This window comes from Chelmon rostratus, chromosome 3 (genome assembly GCF_017976325.1).
Source record: "Chelmon rostratus isolate fCheRos1 chromosome 3, fCheRos1.pri, whole genome shotgun sequence".
NCBI lineage: Eukaryota > Metazoa > Chordata > Actinopteri > Chaetodontiformes > Chaetodontidae > Chelmon > Chelmon rostratus.
This window is the reverse complement of record NC_055660.1, coordinates 3477751-3495989: the sequence shown is the minus strand read 5'-3', so window position 1 is coordinate 3495989 and position 18239 is coordinate 3477751. Positions and strand designations below refer to the sequence as shown.

The following is an 18239-nucleotide window of genomic DNA, read 5'->3' as shown; positions in this document are numbered from 1 at the left end:
GCTGAGTGAGGAATGCTGGAGTGATTTAAGTTTATAAAGTCATATTCCCCTGACTTTGAAGTCATATATTTAATTTCATATTTTAATTTTTAGAGTTTTTACCTTATTTTATTTTAAACATTTGACATGAATGTGGTCATATTGACAACCTGCTATCACTCAAAGAAAAACCAGACTCTAGACTAGGCTCAGCCATGCCATTGCTAGCTGGTCCGTGAGGTTGCACTAAGCACTGTGTTGCTTTGAGCTAACTGCTAACATCAGCATGCTAACATGCTCACCATGGCTAGTGTGCCGATGTTTATAAGTTATAAGTATAATGTTTATATGATGTAAACCAAATCGGTTTCACGTGTGAGCATGATAACTTTTATTAATTAGCACTAATCCACGGGTGATCCTGTGCATATACGGCCCACGATACCCTTTGTTCCTGCCCAGCAATTCATACATTAAAAAAACGTAAATTCAGCGATTAAAGCATTATTTTCCGAGCCGTCCCTGAATGCATCACATACGTTGCCGTTGATTTTACGTCAATCCATCATGGCGCTTGTCAGCAAAAGTAATTAGACAACAAGTGTTGCGCCTTTCAAGAGAAATGGACAAACTATTTTGTTTTTGTAGAAGTAAAAGACAGTCAGTGTCTCTACATAAATTTATGTGGACGTGGTCGCACTGATGAAGAAGGCTAATCTCGAGCATCAATACAGCTACAAACATGCTAAACTGGATTAGCTGCTACAGATGCGTTTGGATAAAGTTAACACTCTTCGGTGGAGTTCGGGAGCCCAACAAGCAGCTTTCACAAGACCACATTCTGACAGAGACAGAGTTCAGCAGGCCTGTTTTATGGTGAGTGAGCTAATAGCTGAGAAGCTAAAACCTCATTCAGAAGGAGGATTTGTGAAGGAATGCCTTGTTGCTGCTGCGTAGATGCTAGCACCAGACAAAGTAAAACTGTTCCACAGTCAGTTTGTCTGGAATAAGTCGTAGAGATGAAGGAAAACCTGAAGTGTAAACTCAGTGATAGCAAGTGTCTGTGTTATCTGGCCTTCATTGTGGACATCACCAAGAACCTCTCAGAGCTGAACCTCGAGCTCCAGCAGCTTCTCAGCTCTCTGCTTTCTAACATGAAATCATGTGAAGTGAAATTAAAGCTAAAGAAGAAACGCTGCACGTTCCTGCTCTGCAAGAACAAAAGCTGCTGTGACATCTGAATATGCTGCTGAGTGTGAAAACTCCTTCAGGTGGTTGGTGAGAGGTTTCAGGATGTGAAAAGTAAACAAAAGGAACTGAACATATTTGACTGACTGACCCAAACCTGGACCAGCTGCGAGTAGCATCATCATCACAACCATGTGACATCAGACGCTTCACAGAAGAGACGCAGTTCCAGCTAAGGTGAGTGTGATTTATGTGTCAGTCATTTAGTATGTCCAGGTGTCTCGATACAAATAAGTTTACAAAATTTACAGCAAGACAATGAGCTGAAACTTGCTCTAAAGCTCTGTAAGGCCGAGGGGAGCTGCAGATTCAGGTGATAATTCTCTGTAGGTTTGTCACTACAAATGACTCCTTTCACGTTGCCAAATTAATGTGATTCATTGGAGTTATGAAAATATTGCCACTTTTAGAAATCACCAAAGACAAATCATCCTGACTGTCTGTACCATATTTCATGACAATTCATCCAATATTTTTAGAGATATTTCAGTCTGAACCACAATGCCATCCCTAGAGCATGGCTAAATACCCTGTATAACCACATGGCTGACGTGCAGAAAACATGATGCATTATGATGAATGTGTTATCAGAAAAAAGAAATTAGCACACATGTTCACTTAAGTACTTTATTTACAGAGAGCATCTTTCTAAAAAGCTTAACGAAAATGATCTGGATCTGACCGAGGTGTCATCTTGACAGACGTAACAACTGCACCAAGAGGAAAGAAAGCAAATCCTGTCTTTTCCCTGGGTGACTGTTAGGGATACTGGGATGAGATCGACTTGGGCTTTGTTTTCCATCTATCATGAGGTAACTACTGCCTGCTGTCATCATTAGCTGCCCCCTGGATGAAGAGTTGATACCAGGCAGCAGAGCCTGGCCTCAACCCAAATTTTCTCCCTGTTTACCTTAGATGCTCATTAAAGGCATGTCATGCCTTTTAATATCTAAATTGGACAAAGCCAAACTAATGGCTTAATGAATGCCATGCTTCTACTTGAGAACAGAGACATTCAGTAGGTGTTTTCCTTTCAACCCATCATCTGAGGAGGTTTCACTTCTCATGTGACTCAGGAATCAATATTTACATGTTGTCTTTTTAAAGAGATTTTGGATTCATGATCCAGATCTGACTTTTTAGTACATAGGTCTTGATATTTTGCAGTGCACTTCTCTGCCATGGGAACAATGTGAGTGAAATCCAGGAGTAACAGAGTATAAAATGCTTGGTGGTGTGTTTGTTTCTATAGTTACACCCCACGGTGTGTGTCCCTTTTTTATTCTTGGCTTGTCAAGTGAGGAGGGCAAGATTTATTTAGGGGATGCAATGAAAAGTGTGATACAGAATGCCTGGATGCATATGGCATCTCTGCTATTTGGCCCGCACTTAGAGGAAGGTTGCTGAGTGGTTCACAATGTTGTCCTAAAAGCATTATCTTGTCCAATAAACACAGAGACTTTTACAGAATGATGTTTTAAATTGTAATAGTCATAGTATTAAATTAGACTTCATATATTAAATAGTATTGCTCAAAGATGTCCTTACAGATATTTTCCTAAAACAGATTTTCAGTCTTGCATTCTTGTGTTTAGAGAGATTTATTGACCAGAAGCACTTTTCACCAGCTGTTAACTTGATGAATTTACAGGTGCATTTATCTATTAAAAAAGTAACTGGATACAAGATTTGTCCTGCCATACCGTAATATATCATCACTGACATCAGTGACAATAAAATTTTCAAAAGTTTCAAAAATGGCAGCCATTGCGGTTTAAAGAACTGTGTGAAAATGTTTGAGCAATGCAAGCAGATCACTTCATCGCGTGTGTCAGGCCCAACTCAAAAGATGACCCATAAAAGGCTACTAGGTATTTTTATCTTAACACGACCTTGTGCACCATACTGAGTACACATTCTCACATTCTCACTGCATCCAGTATGACTGCTTGATTTCTCCAGGCGGTGCTTCGTCAGTATCACTGCAGAGCAGCCTCTTCAATGTGTGCTTTCTTAATAAAATTACATTTCTAGTGACACTAGAACCATGTTTCATATTTATTAAGTTTCTTGGCAAACAAAAGATAACTGTCTTCGTAAAATATATTTAATAGATTGGATACTTGCATATCTTGCATTGCTTGGATCTTGTATTAGGTGATTGTCTTATTTGTGCATACAGACTTGTGCATAGAGAGCCCACTTGAGTGTGTAAGTATCTTGGCAGTATTTTGAGCTGTGTTGTGTTTTCTCTGTGTGTGTGAGTTCATACACCTGTCCTGCCAGCTGATGTCAGGTTATTGTCCCTCAGTGTGAGACTAATGGTCACTCTGGTGCCGAGGTTTCCCAGTGAAATGACCTCAGAGGCCTTTTGAGGATCATTTAACTCAGGTCATGTGTTAAATCTGATTGTGCTGATGGTGATAATGAACATTTGAGGAAGAACTTAAATCCTTGCTGATGTATTGCATTATTTGTATTTGAAGTAGATTTTTTTTACACTATAGAACAAGCAAGAAAAAAATAACCCAGATTATTTGTGTTTTACATTGTGTGTATCACCCTTTAACTGAGAGCTGGAAGGGGCTGAGCTGTGCACTGCAGAAGGATTTTCCTTTAGCCTTCCTATCCTTAGAGCCCTTCATCCCCCTCCAAAGCAGTATGTGAAATCACACAGGTCATTGATGATACAGACCCTATCCTGTGGCTGACTTCAAAGTGACTTTTAAACCACTTGTAGAAGTACTTCAGTAGAATCAACTTCAGACAGAGCAAAATGTTTATTATCCAGAAAAATTACTATTTATTGCTTTATTGCTTTACTCAAGTTAAGTGCGTGGCATGTGTGGCATTAAAGGGCAACAGTGTCATACACTCTGTACAATTAAATTCTTACCTGCGTAGTAATTTCCAAAAGTAAATCCTGAAAATATCAAGGAATCATCAGTTGATCAGTTTGATTTTTTAAATTCACTGTGGAGAATAAGAAAATTCCACTAAAGCATAATTATTGTCAAAAACTACAAAGTATACTTTGTCAGTTTTACTAAAACCTGACAAAAGAAGTAAGCACAATGAAAATTTGTCAATGAAGCAGATTCTTCTGAATAAGGTGAGACTGATTTTTGCATGGGATTTTATCCCTGACTTTTTTCAGTGAGAGGGGGAGAAGGGTGGGTGTTGGTTGAGGGAGCACTTTCACAGTCTTGTCCAATGGTCTATCTTAAATTAGCCATGGGGGCAGGAGGCTCCCTCTCTGTGCTGACAGAAGGAGGAGCCTGCGCCTGTCACTGTCTACTGTTTCATTATTACCTGCACAGCCCTGCAGCATTCACCACACTTGTGTCTCTGTGTGGCCACATAGAAACAGAGAGAGAGAGACAGAGGACACACTCCAAGGCCCACACCATCATAGAGAGTTTTCTTTTTTTATGCTTTTTATCTACTTGGGACAGGAATCTGCCTGCTACTGCTGACTTGTGAAATAAATTGCAAGGCAACTAGCAGCGGATATGGCTGGTTGTCTGCGAAGTTCCCCACCTTGTCAAAAGTGGGCACTTTTGAGATGCCTGCTTGTGACATTTGCTCTCAGCTTCTGTTTTGCCTCAGTACATGCAGAGCCATTTGAACCAGCTCACCTTTATCACCACAGATCTGGACCTAATGAAGACAATATCATCATCGCTAACAATGGGATCAGGGTGCCTTTTGGCAGGTCTGTGTCCCTGGACCCTGTGAATGACCTGGTAACAGACGTGCAGCCTGGTGACCGTTGCCATATCACAGTTTTGGACAATGACCCACTGGCCCAGAAGCCTGGGATGCTGACCCCTAAAAAGTTCCCCTGTTCTTTTGGACCAGATGACGTGAAATACACTCATTTTGGATCTCGGAGCCCCAGCAAGGATCGAGTGAAGCTGCAGCTTCGTTATGACTCTCAGACAGACACAGTTATCATCCCTTTCATGCTGGAAGTGGAGGTGGTTTTCCAGCAGCTTGAGATCCTTACCAGGAATATGCCCCTTAATGTTGAAAAGCTCAGTGGTGACAGCAACCCTATTGATAAGAAGGGCCTGGAGTTTTCCTTTGAGGACGGTGTCACACAGTGTAAGATCACCACTCTGCTTGGCGAAGGAGGTCTCCCCAGGTATGGCACTCTTTTGAATAACCCCTCAAATGGCCAAATGGTTGACTGTGAAGAGTTTGTGAAACAGGGAATTCGGTACAAGCACACAGCTAAAACCAACTCACCAAACAGAGACTATATTCCAATGATGGTAGAGCTGCAGGATAACGAAGGCAACACCATAATGCAAGAGCATTTCCAAATGATGGTTAGAATCAGAGAGGGTGCAGAGAATACTGCTCCTAAACCCAGCTTTGTGGCTATGATGATGATGGAGGTTGATCAGTTTGTGATGACAGCTATTACAAATGACATGCTGGCTGCTGAAGATGTTGAATCTGACCCAGATGATTTAATCTTCAACATTACTTCACCGCTGGGCCCCCAGCAGGGCTATATCATCAGCACAGATGATCAGAACCTGCCTATCACCTCTTTCTATCAGCGAGACATCAAAGATCTTAAAATAGCTTATAAGCCACCCTCAGAGGACTCAGAGGTAGAGAGGATTTTCCAGCTAGAGCTTGAAATTGTAGACACTGATGGTGCTGTGTCTGATACATTTGCGTTTATGATTGTGGTGAAGCCTATGAATACCTTGGCTCCTGTAGCAACCAAAAATACAGGGCAGCTATTGTTTGAAGGGCAGTCCCGAGCTCTCTCCAGCTCCCAGAATTTAGAGATTAGTGATGAGGATAACCTGGAAGATGTGAGAATAACTGTTGTTGATGGCTTGAAGCATGGAGTCCTGACCATACTCGGCACTCGCAGGAAATTCTTTACACCTGCTGATCTGGATGCAGGCATTGTGGTTTACCAGCATGATGGCAGCGATACCTATAGTGACAACATTATTTTCAGAATGACTGATGGCAGTAATGAAGTGGAGTTTTTGTTCCCAATCACTATTGCTCCAACTGATGATGAGCCACCGATTATCAATGCTAACACCGGCCTGGTGCTATTCAAGAATGAAGTCATGCAGATCTCTCCCTTCATCCTGAGCGCCACAGATATTGATTCAGAAGATTCCACCATTAAGTTTATCTTGGAAGCCCCTTACTCCACTGTTGGGGAGCTCCTGCTAAGGCAAGTGGAGCCTCCCTCTGACCCTTCTCTCTGGAAGTTCAGCGAGACAGATGAGATGTTTGAGCAAGTGGTGACTGAATGGTTTCAGCAGGATATTCTTGATGGAAAACTGTTCTATCGTCACATTGGACCCCATAGTACCACCACCGTGATTGATCATTTTGTGTTCCGTGTCCAAGATGACAATGACCCTCCTAATCAATCAGGTGAACATATGTTCACGATCAAAATACATCCTGTTGATGACCTTGTCCCAGAGCTTTTTCCGGGCACCACCCTTCACATGACAGTTCAGGAGTATGAGCTGACACACTTCAAGAAGAAATTCTTGTGTTATAGTGATCTAGATTCAGATGATAGGGATCTGAAGTACACCATCATTAAGTCCCCAACTGACACAGATGAGAACAATCCAGTCCCCTTGGGGGAAATTGTACTGACTGACAGCCCTGACACTGTAATTACAGAGTTCACACAGGCCCAGGTTAATCACCACAAAGTAGCTTACAGGCCTCCGGACCAGGAACTGGGCATCACTCCAAAAGTGGCTCAGTTCACATTCACTGTGGAAGACACTGCTGGTAACACAGTAGATGGACTATTCACCATTTTCCTGCAGCCGGTCGACAACAAACCCCCACTTATCACCAATGCAGGGTTCACTGTTATGGAAAGAAGTACACATGTCATCACTAGGAAAGAGCTTCATGGCACAGACACAGATACAGACGATGAAAATATTGTCTTCACCTTGACCCAGATTCCAGTGTATGGGCAGTTGCAGTACTTGGGGATCGACATGTCAAACGGCGAAACATTCGTACTTGAAGACATTGCAAATGGTCGCATAACTTACATCCATGGTGGAGAGGAATCCCTCAGTGATGTCATTAAGCTTGATGTCAGCGATGGTTTTCATGAGGTTCCTATCACCATTAAGATCAACATTGACCCAGTTGATGATGAGACCCCCACTATTATGCTCCCAGCTGGTCTGCTTGGAGCATCCATCGATGTACTGGAGAACGGAGCAACAGAGATTACAAGTAATGTCATTCAGGGTCGTGATGAAGACACAGATGACCTCGTGCTCACTTTCATTGTTGAAGAGCCTCCCAGGCTGGGAGAAATCCTGGTTAATGGTGCTCCCACTGAGAGATTCACCCAGGAAGACATCATTAACGGGGTAGTGGTGTATGCTCACACATCTGGTGAAATCGGACCTGTCAAAGAACATGACTCCTTCAACCTTACTTTGTCTGATTTGTCAGATCAGTGGGTTGTTGGCGGCAACAAGGTCCAAGGTGTGACAGTTTATGTCACCATCCTTCCTGTTGACAGCATTCCACCTATTGTCAGTGTTGGAGAGCAGTTTGTTGCAGTGGAAGGGGAGAAGAATGTCATTACTTTGGACCACATCCAAGCTGAGGATATTGACACTGCCAATGAAGATATCCTGTGCACCATAATCGTTCAACCGACATCTGGTTATGTGGAGAACATCTCCCCAGCCGCAGGCTCTGAGAAATCCAGGGCTGGGACAGCCATCACTGCCTTTAGCATTAAAGATATTGCCCTCGGTCATATCTACTATGTCCAAAGCATCCACAAAGGGGTTGAGCCTGTTGAAGATCGTTTTACCTTCCGCTGCTCAGATGGTATTAATTTCTCTGAACGCCACTTCTTCCCCATAGTCATCATTCCAGCCAATGATGAGAAGCCTGAGATTTTCATCCGTGAGTTTGTTGTTATGGAGGGCATGAGTTTGGTCATTGACACACCAATTCTGAATGCAGCTGATGCTGACATCCCTGGGGATGAGCTGCACTTTGAGATCATCAAAAACCCTAAACATGGTACAATAGTTCAGCAGCTCAGCACTGGCACTATCCCTGTGGAAAATTTCAACTTGGAACAGATCAAAGAGGCGTCCAACATTGTCTATGAACACGATGACTCAGAGACCAAAGAGGACAGCTTTGAAATCAGGCTCTCAGATGGAAAACATAAGGTGGAAAAAACAGTTCTTATAATGGTTATTCCTGTTGATGACGAGACACCGAGGATGGCCATAAATGATGGCCTTGATGTTGAGATTGGAGAGACAAAAGTCATCAGCAACAGGGTTTTGAAGGCCACAGATCTTGACTCTGAAGACAAAGAACTAACATATGTTGTGCGCTATGGCCCTGGTCAAGGCTACCTTCAACGTATCAGCAAGTTTGGTGATGTTTTAGGTAATATTACCCTCGGGATGAACTTCACACAGGACGAAATCGACAAACAGCTCATCCAGTATGTACACACAGGCCAGGAGGGAATCCGTGACCTCCTGAAGTTTGATGTCACAGATGGCATCAATCCCCTTATTGACCGTTACTTTTACATCAACATTGGAAGCATTGACATGGTCTTTCCAGATGTTATCAACAAAGGGGTGACTCTAAAAGAAGGAGGGAAAGTAACTCTTACCACTGACCTTCTCAGCACGACCGACATTAACAGTCCTGATGAATACCTCAGCTTTAGCATCACAAGAGCGCCTAGTAGAGGCCACTTAGAGAGCACTGACTTCCCAGGTGTTCCCATTTCCACCTTCACCCAACTGCAGCTTGCTGGCAACAAGATCTACTACATTCACACCTCTGATGATGAGATGAAAATGGACAGCTTTGAGTTTGAGGTGACAGATGGTTACAATCCTGTCTTCCGTACCTTCAGAGTGTCCATCACTGATGTAGACAATAAGAAGCCTGTCTTGACTATAAACAAACTGGTTGTGGAAGAGGGAGAAACCAAGCTCATCACACCATTTGAGTTGACAGCTGAGGACCGTGACACCCCAGACAACCTATTGCGCTTCATAGTCACCCAAGTGCCAGTGCACGGGCAGCTGCTTTTCAACAACACCAAACCAATTGCAACCTTTTCCAAGCAGGACCTAAACGAGAACCTCATCAGCTATAAACATGATGGCACTGAGACCAACGAAGACAGCTTCTCCTTCACTGTCACAGATGGCACTCACACTGATTTTTATGTCTTTCCTGACACTGTGTACGAGACACGCAAGCCCCAGATGATGATGATTCACATCAATACTGTGGACAACGGTGTGCCCCAGATTGTGGTTAACAAAGCTGCTGCCTCACTGAAGGTCCTCCAAACAGGCCACCTGGGCTTCCTGATCACCAGCAAGGCCCTTCGATCAGAGGACCGCGACAGCGTCCAGAGAGTTCTTAAATACACAGTGTCTCAGGCTCCCGTGCATGGCTTCATCATCAACACTGGCCAGGGCAATGACAGCGTGAAGACCTTCACACAAGGTAAGATACGGTCCCACCATTTAATCTGTTACAAGAGTTTTCAAAATTTAAGATTCACTAAAAATGATTTATTTATATTAACAATGTGTGACAAAATCATGATAAACACTGCAGTTCTCCTCAGAGCATTTTAGCAATAGTCACTCATTTCTATAATTTCACTGCCCACAACTTTACTGTATCTCTTCATCCTTACCACTCTCAATATAGTGGATAACTTAGCAGCTAAAGAGCCAGAAGTTCTACCCAGGAGTCAGCGGAGACTAAAACAGAGCTATGAGGAGAATGAATTCTGGATATTCATCAGCTCCCCAGAAATATGACTCTAAATCAGTGCTAATGTTGCTTTGCATCTGCTGAATGTTACACATTAGCCTGATCGGTTTTATTAGATGTGTTTGCAGCAAGTAATAGTTGTAACCAAAATAATCATTTAATATTGTTTCATTATCATCTAACACTGATGTGGATCAGTATTCTGTCATAATAGAAAAACTATGTTGATGAACAAAATAAGGTCATAAGGTAATAAATGTATGATAGTTGATATTAGTTGTCAGTGTATTTGGTAAAAAGAGTGACGATATTGTAACAAGATACCATGCTGATCTAATATAACAACTGATTGTATAGTTATATGATAATTATGAAACTGATAATAATGATAACATTCTGATTAGAACTAATAATCATCATCATCATAATATCAGGATTAGATTTCTGTAATAGATATTTGCATCTGACAAAATATTAATATATAAAATATATGAAAGAATCCTGAATGCTTCGAAACGCGTCTCCTGTGGCTCATATCAGTTTAATTGGAGCCTAAGGGCTGTAACTGAAACCGTGTAAAAGTGGCTTTAGTCGTCACAGTTGTCAGTTATCATGCTTTCAGCTAACACTCTGTCTCTCTATATGTGTCAAACCAACAGCTGATATCAATGACATGAAGATCTGTTACGTGCTGTTGGATGGGAGCAACGCCACAAGTGATATCTTCTACTTCACAGTTGAAGACAAAGGTAGGAATCCTTTAGTATTTCATACTTGTGTGCACAGACACCAAACTGGGGCTCATTACTTAGGAATCATTTGCCCAAAGGCTATCCTCAAACTTTATCTGTCTTTTAAAGGCTTCTTAAAATTTGAACTTCCTGCTCTCTGTCAACCTCCCAAGTGTTTGCATCACAAAGACTTAAGGCAGTTGGCCATGACTGACACCCAGTATAGAACCACCATCTCTTTTCGCCCCACTGGAAAGGGTACCAGGTTTAAAGGACAGGGGTCAAAGGGGACTTTAGCCAAACACTGACTGTGGGTAGGTAAAAGTGAAAGAGGTGGGGCAACCTCATGCTCTAAACTTTATTGTTAAGGAACAATAGGATCCTTTCCCCCGAGGTACTTTTCTGAGTTGTCAAATGTCCTCTTTCATCCTGTGCTTAAAGTGACACAATGAAATGTGTAAAGGTGTGCTTGATGAGCTATTCAGTTTATGCTTTCTTCTAGGAATCAGTCTTACAAAATCCATTCATTTGGATTCAGATGAAAAGATCCTGTTTCCTAGTGCCATCATCCAACAGGGGTCTTTACACTTCACACAAATCACATCTGTTCCTTTCTTTCTCATCTTACTCAGGCTCTCCACTCTTCGCTTTGGTTTTCAATATCTCTAATTCTATTTTCTGAATATTGTATTTCCTGATAGCCCCCTGTCACATGAGCCTCACTTGTAGAACATTATTAATATCTATAAGTATAATATGACGATCTGGTTGTCTGTTTGTGAGCATGTTCTTATCCTGTTTATCCTAAAGAATTCTCTTAAATGGTACAGACATGACGCTGTATAAGCTTGTCACCTCTAGCTCTTAGGTAGATTTACTTGAATGACATTATAAAAATAGAAAATGCAAAGCAATAAAATGCAACAGTTGCCCTTTGCTATTTTAGTGTCAGCTATAAAATACAAAACAAGATTGTGAAATGCAATCAATGCAGCAGGGAAAGTTTAGTCTATAATTATGCTGGATTGAAGGCCTTGTTGGTGATAATGCCGCCATCTCCATCAGGGCCATTGAGAAGGCAAGACTGGGAGGATGTGTCTTTTTGTCAAATTACTGCCTTTTGTCAGCAAAGTGAACTCTCTCATTAGTCTCACCTGGATCCCAGTCATTAACATTTTCCCTAGACTGTAGGTAATAGGTGATCATTTATTTTAATAAGCATCATTAGCTCTGACGTTGATTGAAATAAATAACACAATAATGTCTGTGTTATTGATTTCATGTTCACTAGTATTGTTATTATTGTTTCTTTATCATACATTTGTGACCTATTTATCTGCTTGAAGCAAAGCTGGTTGGCATTTCTGTCTTTAAAAGGAGGTTTAACCACAGGAAGGGAACACAAGGGCTTCAATTAGCGCAATTGGCCCTTTTCTGTTTGCTTTTGTACATTGTTTAAGATTCCAGCCAAGTGAGCTGAACCAGGTGCAGTGATGCAGGCTGGGGCGTAAAACAAACCGTGCTTCTGCAGGACCACAGATCACATGTAAAGGCTAATTCATAGCATAGACATACATTATTCCACATGATAAACTGGTTAGCATAGGCTCAACGGCACATACCACACATATACATTAGGGCACAAGCAGACACACACAAATGCACAGGCACTTCCGGAAAAAGATCAAATGACAGATAGAAGCCATTTAAGACAACCGGTTAATCACTAATGTGAAGTGTTGAAGAGGTGACTCCTGGGGGGAGGCGGCATTATCCTGGGCATGTAGTAACATGCAGGTGGAGAGCATGCTGATGGTCAGCCTATCTGCTAATAAATCTAAGTAGGTGTGTTTGTGTGGGAGGAAAAACTCAGGGTCTTTAGAGATTTGAGCCCAAGATTATCCCCTTTAAATTGGTCTCTGTCAGCACACTTCTTGATCTTAGAATGTGAATTAATTGAATGATTTATTTCTTGTTTTTATTCTATTTATTATATAAAGGTAAATAGAAGTGTTTGCTCTAACACTATAAAAGTGACTACAGTTTGTAATTTTGAAGTTTGTAATTAATCCAAATCATGGCTAATTCTTCAGCATGTTCTCAAAGAAAGACACAGAGAGAAAAGTAAACTTGTAGTGGATCAGAGATAATTCATTCCAAATGAGAATTGTCCACAATGATCTTATGGGCTGTAAACCTCCCTCATAGATAGATGCTGTTTTTCCACCCTGAGCATTTTCAGACCTATTTAGCTAAGTCGGTTCTTTCATTATATTCAGCACGGCTTGAGCGTGACCTGGTTTTAGGAAACACTCTTCAGATGCATTGATATGGGCAGCTGCTTAAGGGTCTTAACAGCCTGTGAAGGGTACCTGCCACTACATGCACTGCACTGATGCCTCTTCACAAGTCAAGAATACACATACACACACATACACACCAAATCATTAACATATCTTCAAGGGGTAATATAGAAGTTTGACATGCTTTGCAGCATAAGGCATAAATGTTGCATGTTACATGTATGTTTCTTCAACTATGTATATAGTATGTTTCTGCAGATACATGAAGATCTTAATCAGAGTCTTGGAAGTGCTTTGTCTGAAGTAGCAATAGCATGTGTGTGCCAAGGCACAGCTGAAGTGTGTCTGAGTAAGAAGTCAGAAGTGGACATTGAGTTTCACACCAAGGGTCTCAGTGGGGACCTGCTGGTCAGTGGTTAAATTCCGGACTCGGACAAGAAAGTTAGTGTAGCTCAAGTCAGGACACATGCAAGCTTTTTGGCTTGTGACCTCTTTGCAGAAGTGTGTCAGACGTGCATAAATCATTTAGGGAATTTTTGAAATCCACACAATATAATTTTATGTCATTTGCTGCATGTGTAGTATTACCTTTCCTAAAAGCTGATGTTGAGCGATTTCTACCTCCAAAGTAAAGTCCATCATTTTAACAGCATTTCAGAATTTCTTAAGAAGCTTATACATGTAGCCTGTGTTGACCTGATGACCCACAAAGGCCCTTATCTCAGGAATCAAACAGCTTTGGTGTGAGAGCTGCAGAGAGAGGTGAAGAAACATTGATTAATGGGCTGAACAGGAGAGTTGTTTTTGCTTAATTTTTTACCAGATTGTCTTATCTGATATCTGAACTGTGGTCATTGACTTTCATATTTAGAATAGCTGATGAAATGCCACAAGACAGTTAGAAAAAAACACTGCAACTGTCTTGCCGTGGTTTGACAATGACCTCAAACAAAAACTGTAGTTCAACTGGGGTCGTTCTGTCTGTCTGCTGGGAATTTTCTTGTGGAAAAGCAATAACCTGCATGCAAGTGACCAGGTCAGAAAAACTCCCTACAGCCATTCAAAGTGTGGGACGCTGAGGCAATAAATACTTGTTTTTACAAGTGGATACACAGCTTGCATATATCCTTGTCCGTCGGACATGGGCCCAGTGAGCCACAGGCTAAGAAAGGGAACTCTGACTTACTGTCAGACATGTTGAGACATCTGTAGGTCTCTGTTAATTTCTTAGTCTCAGGACAAGAGTAATATATTGATGTCAGCTCTTCTGACTTTGGGAGTGTATTGGTCTTCATAAGCGCTGCCTCCACTTGCCAAACTTGGGTGTAACATGTCCTCAGATTTCACAGCAGTACTAATTAAACTCCACTGATTAACAGATTAGAAGTGCGAGAGAACAGAGCCTCTGCGTTCAGATAAGTTGACTCGGTCTCTGTGCTTTTTCCAATAGCAACAATATAGTCTTCCAGCACTGGAGAGGGATCACAGACCCCAGTGGGTCGAGTGTTATGTGATCATTCAGAGCCGGGAGAGGAATGCACTTCCTTGGAGACTCCAGACTCCAGAGCCACAGACAGAGCAGGGCCTGGAAGTGAAGTGGTATCCCGAGCAGACAGGTGTGTACGTGAGAGGGAAGGCTCAAGGGGGATCCCCTTTCAAAGCCCCCCGTCACCCCACTCCCAGCTCTGCAGAAATCCAACCCAATCTCAGATAGCCCGATAACCTACAGACTTCCACTGCGAAGGTGCCTATTCTGGAGGGGCACTTCCCCAGGGGCTGCAATGATACCACGAATGGGAAAATGAGCTAAAAAGAGCTGGAAAATGTGTATTTATTTCTCTGTATCGTAGTTAGACTTGTGTGAATGTTCCTCAGTACAGTGGGTGCACTCTGGTGTACAGTAGGACTGCGTGCTGACTGACACGGCCATGTTACACCCCGACTTCCTAACTGTGTTTTGGGATCTTACATGTCACCCGTGTCAACAGTCACCACGAGATTTACTGGCTAATGGTGCCACAGTCTGGGCCCCCTGTGACTAGAAGCTGAGGCCTCGTCCCCCTCCACCACACCCCACTCTGTTCTCACTCTCCTTCATGGTATTACTATTCTTTTTCTTCACTGTGTTCATCTTTGACCTCTTCTCCATTTCTTTCCCTTTTCTTTCCTTGCAGGGTTTTCCCCATATCCCTTTCAATGAACCATGGTATCATCTAGTCCTCTGTCTTTTTTCTCTTTTTGCACTTATTCTTCAGCCTTGATTTATGGTGGTTGGAGGGCTGCAGGGGTGGGGAGTTATGATGTATGGCTACAGCGTTTATTCTTATCTGCTCTCATATGGCAAAGCTGTTGCTGCCCACAGCCAAGCTGTCATTGAGTTACCGGCACTCCTTTCCTTGTCCTTTTCTTTTTAGCCACGCTTGCGGTGTTGCAGTGTTTTGCTCTGTCAGATTGTCTGCCAAATTGACATAGTGGATCAGACTGAAATACCTCTACAACATTTGGATGAATTTCTATGGCGACCAGAGGGTCACATGCTGATTTTGCTCATACCATTTTTTTTTTGTCTTTTGTCACCATGAGGTTGAAATTTATGGTTTTGAGTACAATCCTTTGACAGCTTTGAGATTAATTGTCATGAAATTTGCTACAGACATTCATGTCCCCCTTAAAATGAATTCCCATATCTTGGGCCATCTATTTACTTTACATTTAGTGGCATCATCAGGTCCAAATTCCAAAACTGAAGACATTCCCATCAGCATTAGCTGTACCTTGTGTTAGGTGCTAGTCAGCAGATGTGAGCATGCTAACATGCCTAGCTCAGATGGTGAACGTAATTCTAGTTAGCATCAGCATGTTAGCACTGTCAATGGGAGCATGTTAGCATGCTGACGTTGATCTTAGAGCATCACTGTGTCTAATTACTCATCCTGTTGTTTCCGCAAAACTATAACGTTTGAGCAGGCTGTGCATGACTTGACATCTGTGTGTGCAACCACAGTACGAGATCGGATAAGGTTTATTAAAATCCGTAGCCTTTTTAGCTATGTCTGCGCCGTTATTCATCATTCTACACAGAGTAGTTTGACAAAGGATAGAAAGTCTTAGTACCGCATTTGCAATGATATTAGATTTATCCAAAGTGTTGCAAGAATCTGTGTCACCCTGCCAAGTATTGCAAGCGAGGGTCAAAGAGGATGAAGCTCTCAGGCCCTGTCAGATTATGATTTGTGACATCCTGCAGAGATAACTTCACTGCACTGCATTGAAGCAGCAACCTAGCCACAGTGATGTGTCGATTTACAGCACATGCCGCCGCTGTCCGGAAGGAATGATCAGCGTTATTAATATATATAATCATGCAGCATTCCTGACATGAATACTTTGGAGTGTCGAGAGGAAGCTATAGCTTTCACTGTTTGAAGAATCTCTTTATATACCTAAGATGTTAAAGTAAAGAAGAAAAATTAACATTCTTCTGTTTACATCGACTTTAGACATCCCAGTGATTTAACAGACCATACTTAAAAAACTGGAATATAGATACCTAGCATAGCTGACTGGAACCTCTGCAGTATTTATATCAACAGGATGATTAATGGGGAAATGCAATAATGGTGATGCTTGTCACTTGATGAGGATATTCTTAGAAGGTTGCTCTTCCTTGCATCATGCTGGTGAACGTCAAAGCCTCATGTTGACCTTCCGCTCCAATCATATCTCCGGCCTGACCCACTATCCCGCTGCATCTATGTATGGTGCAGGCAGCACTGCGGTGTAAATATGAGCTAATGAAGAATGTGCTATCAAAGGAGGCTGAAGCAGGAAGAATCTCAGGCTTTAATGTCCCGTGTGTGTGTTTTGATGTTGAGTCATTTCACTGTGCTGGACCTACAACTTGTACGGCATACGATTTACAGCTTTGTGTTTTCTGGGCCTGATCATTGTTAGTTAAATGCTGCACCAAAACACCTACATGCACCACTTTGTTGCAAGGCACTATGTGACTTTCTGCACTAAAATACGTCAAGCATCTTTTAACATAGATCTGGAAGACAGCCAGCAGGTCTCACTCAGGTCATGAAACAGGAAAACATTATCATACTTCTTTAATATTCAGCGCCTTCCCTTGTCAGTGCATAGCATCAATCACACTGAAGCTAATTTATTAAATAGCTGCTAACGCGGACGTTTAGGAACATGTGGGTGCTATAAAACTTTTCATCCCGGCAGAAATTACGATGGTTGTCAGTTTGAAAAGCTAATGGAAATATGAGCTGAGCCAGGCAGCCACTGTATGTATTGGATTTGATAGCCAGTCTAATATCGTACGTGTGTCATTAAAAGTAGCCCGTTAATCATCATCAAATCATGTCAGAGCCGCTATTTTGACTTCCGCGTTTGAAGAAATCTTCCTCATTTCTGTTTTGAGCTAAGTTAAACCATTTTCTCTCTGAAGCATCCATCTGTGTTAGTCTGGGAAGTCTGGCATCTTGATTATTTCTTGGTTTGTTGAGACTCATGCCAGCTCCAGCCTCACTGTCTGACACTGACAATAGAAGTCAGAGAACAGGGAGATTCCCCGCTCTTACACTGGTGTGAACAATGTGGAGGCAGGCAGGGAGGCATGCCATGGTGGTAGATCTGGCCCACCCAGACTGCGGCCTGCTGTCCCTCTCAGTTGTCCAGCCCCTCAGCGAACAAAGCCGACACAGGGACGAAGGGGAACGTGGAGGGGGGTGGGAGGTTTGTGGAGTACAGCTGTCACTCTGCTCCACATAATCTGGGAGTCTGGCGGGAAGGAAGGTTTGGTGGGACACAGACAGACAAAGACAGAGAGCGATGGACAGGAATCTTTGCTTTAATGCTGTTGAGCTCAGCCAAAAAACTCTTTTACTTGTTATTCCTCCATCTGACTTAATGTTACCGTGTGATTTTGTTCAACTTAACAGTGAATGAGACACTTGGAAAGCCAGAGAAAAGAGCTAAGGAAGAGAGACATTTACCCTGACAGTAGTTATTCTGGGCAAAAGTAACCACCTGTAGTACTTGTACAGCAGAGAAACTGCACCTGTTGGCCACACAGTGTACACATGTCAAGGAAAATGGCAGATGTCACTCATTCGCTGGTCTCCTCGTCCTGTTGGCTTAAATGCGC

At 42.3% G+C, this 18239-nt stretch overlaps 1 protein-coding gene across 1 annotated transcript in view; it reads left to right on the top strand.

The window, feature by feature from the left end:
* The first annotated feature begins 4739 nt into the window (after nt 1-4739).
* frem3 (Fras1 related extracellular matrix 3) overlaps nt 4740-18239 on the top strand; it is a 29179-nt gene continuing 15679 nt past the window's right edge. The window contains exons 1-2 of the mRNA XM_041933609.1: nt 4740-9768; nt 10704-10793. Of these exons, the coding sequence (XP_041789543.1) occupies nt 4740-9768; nt 10704-10793 (5119 nt within the window). The remainder of the gene's footprint in view (nt 9769-10703; nt 10794-18239) is intronic.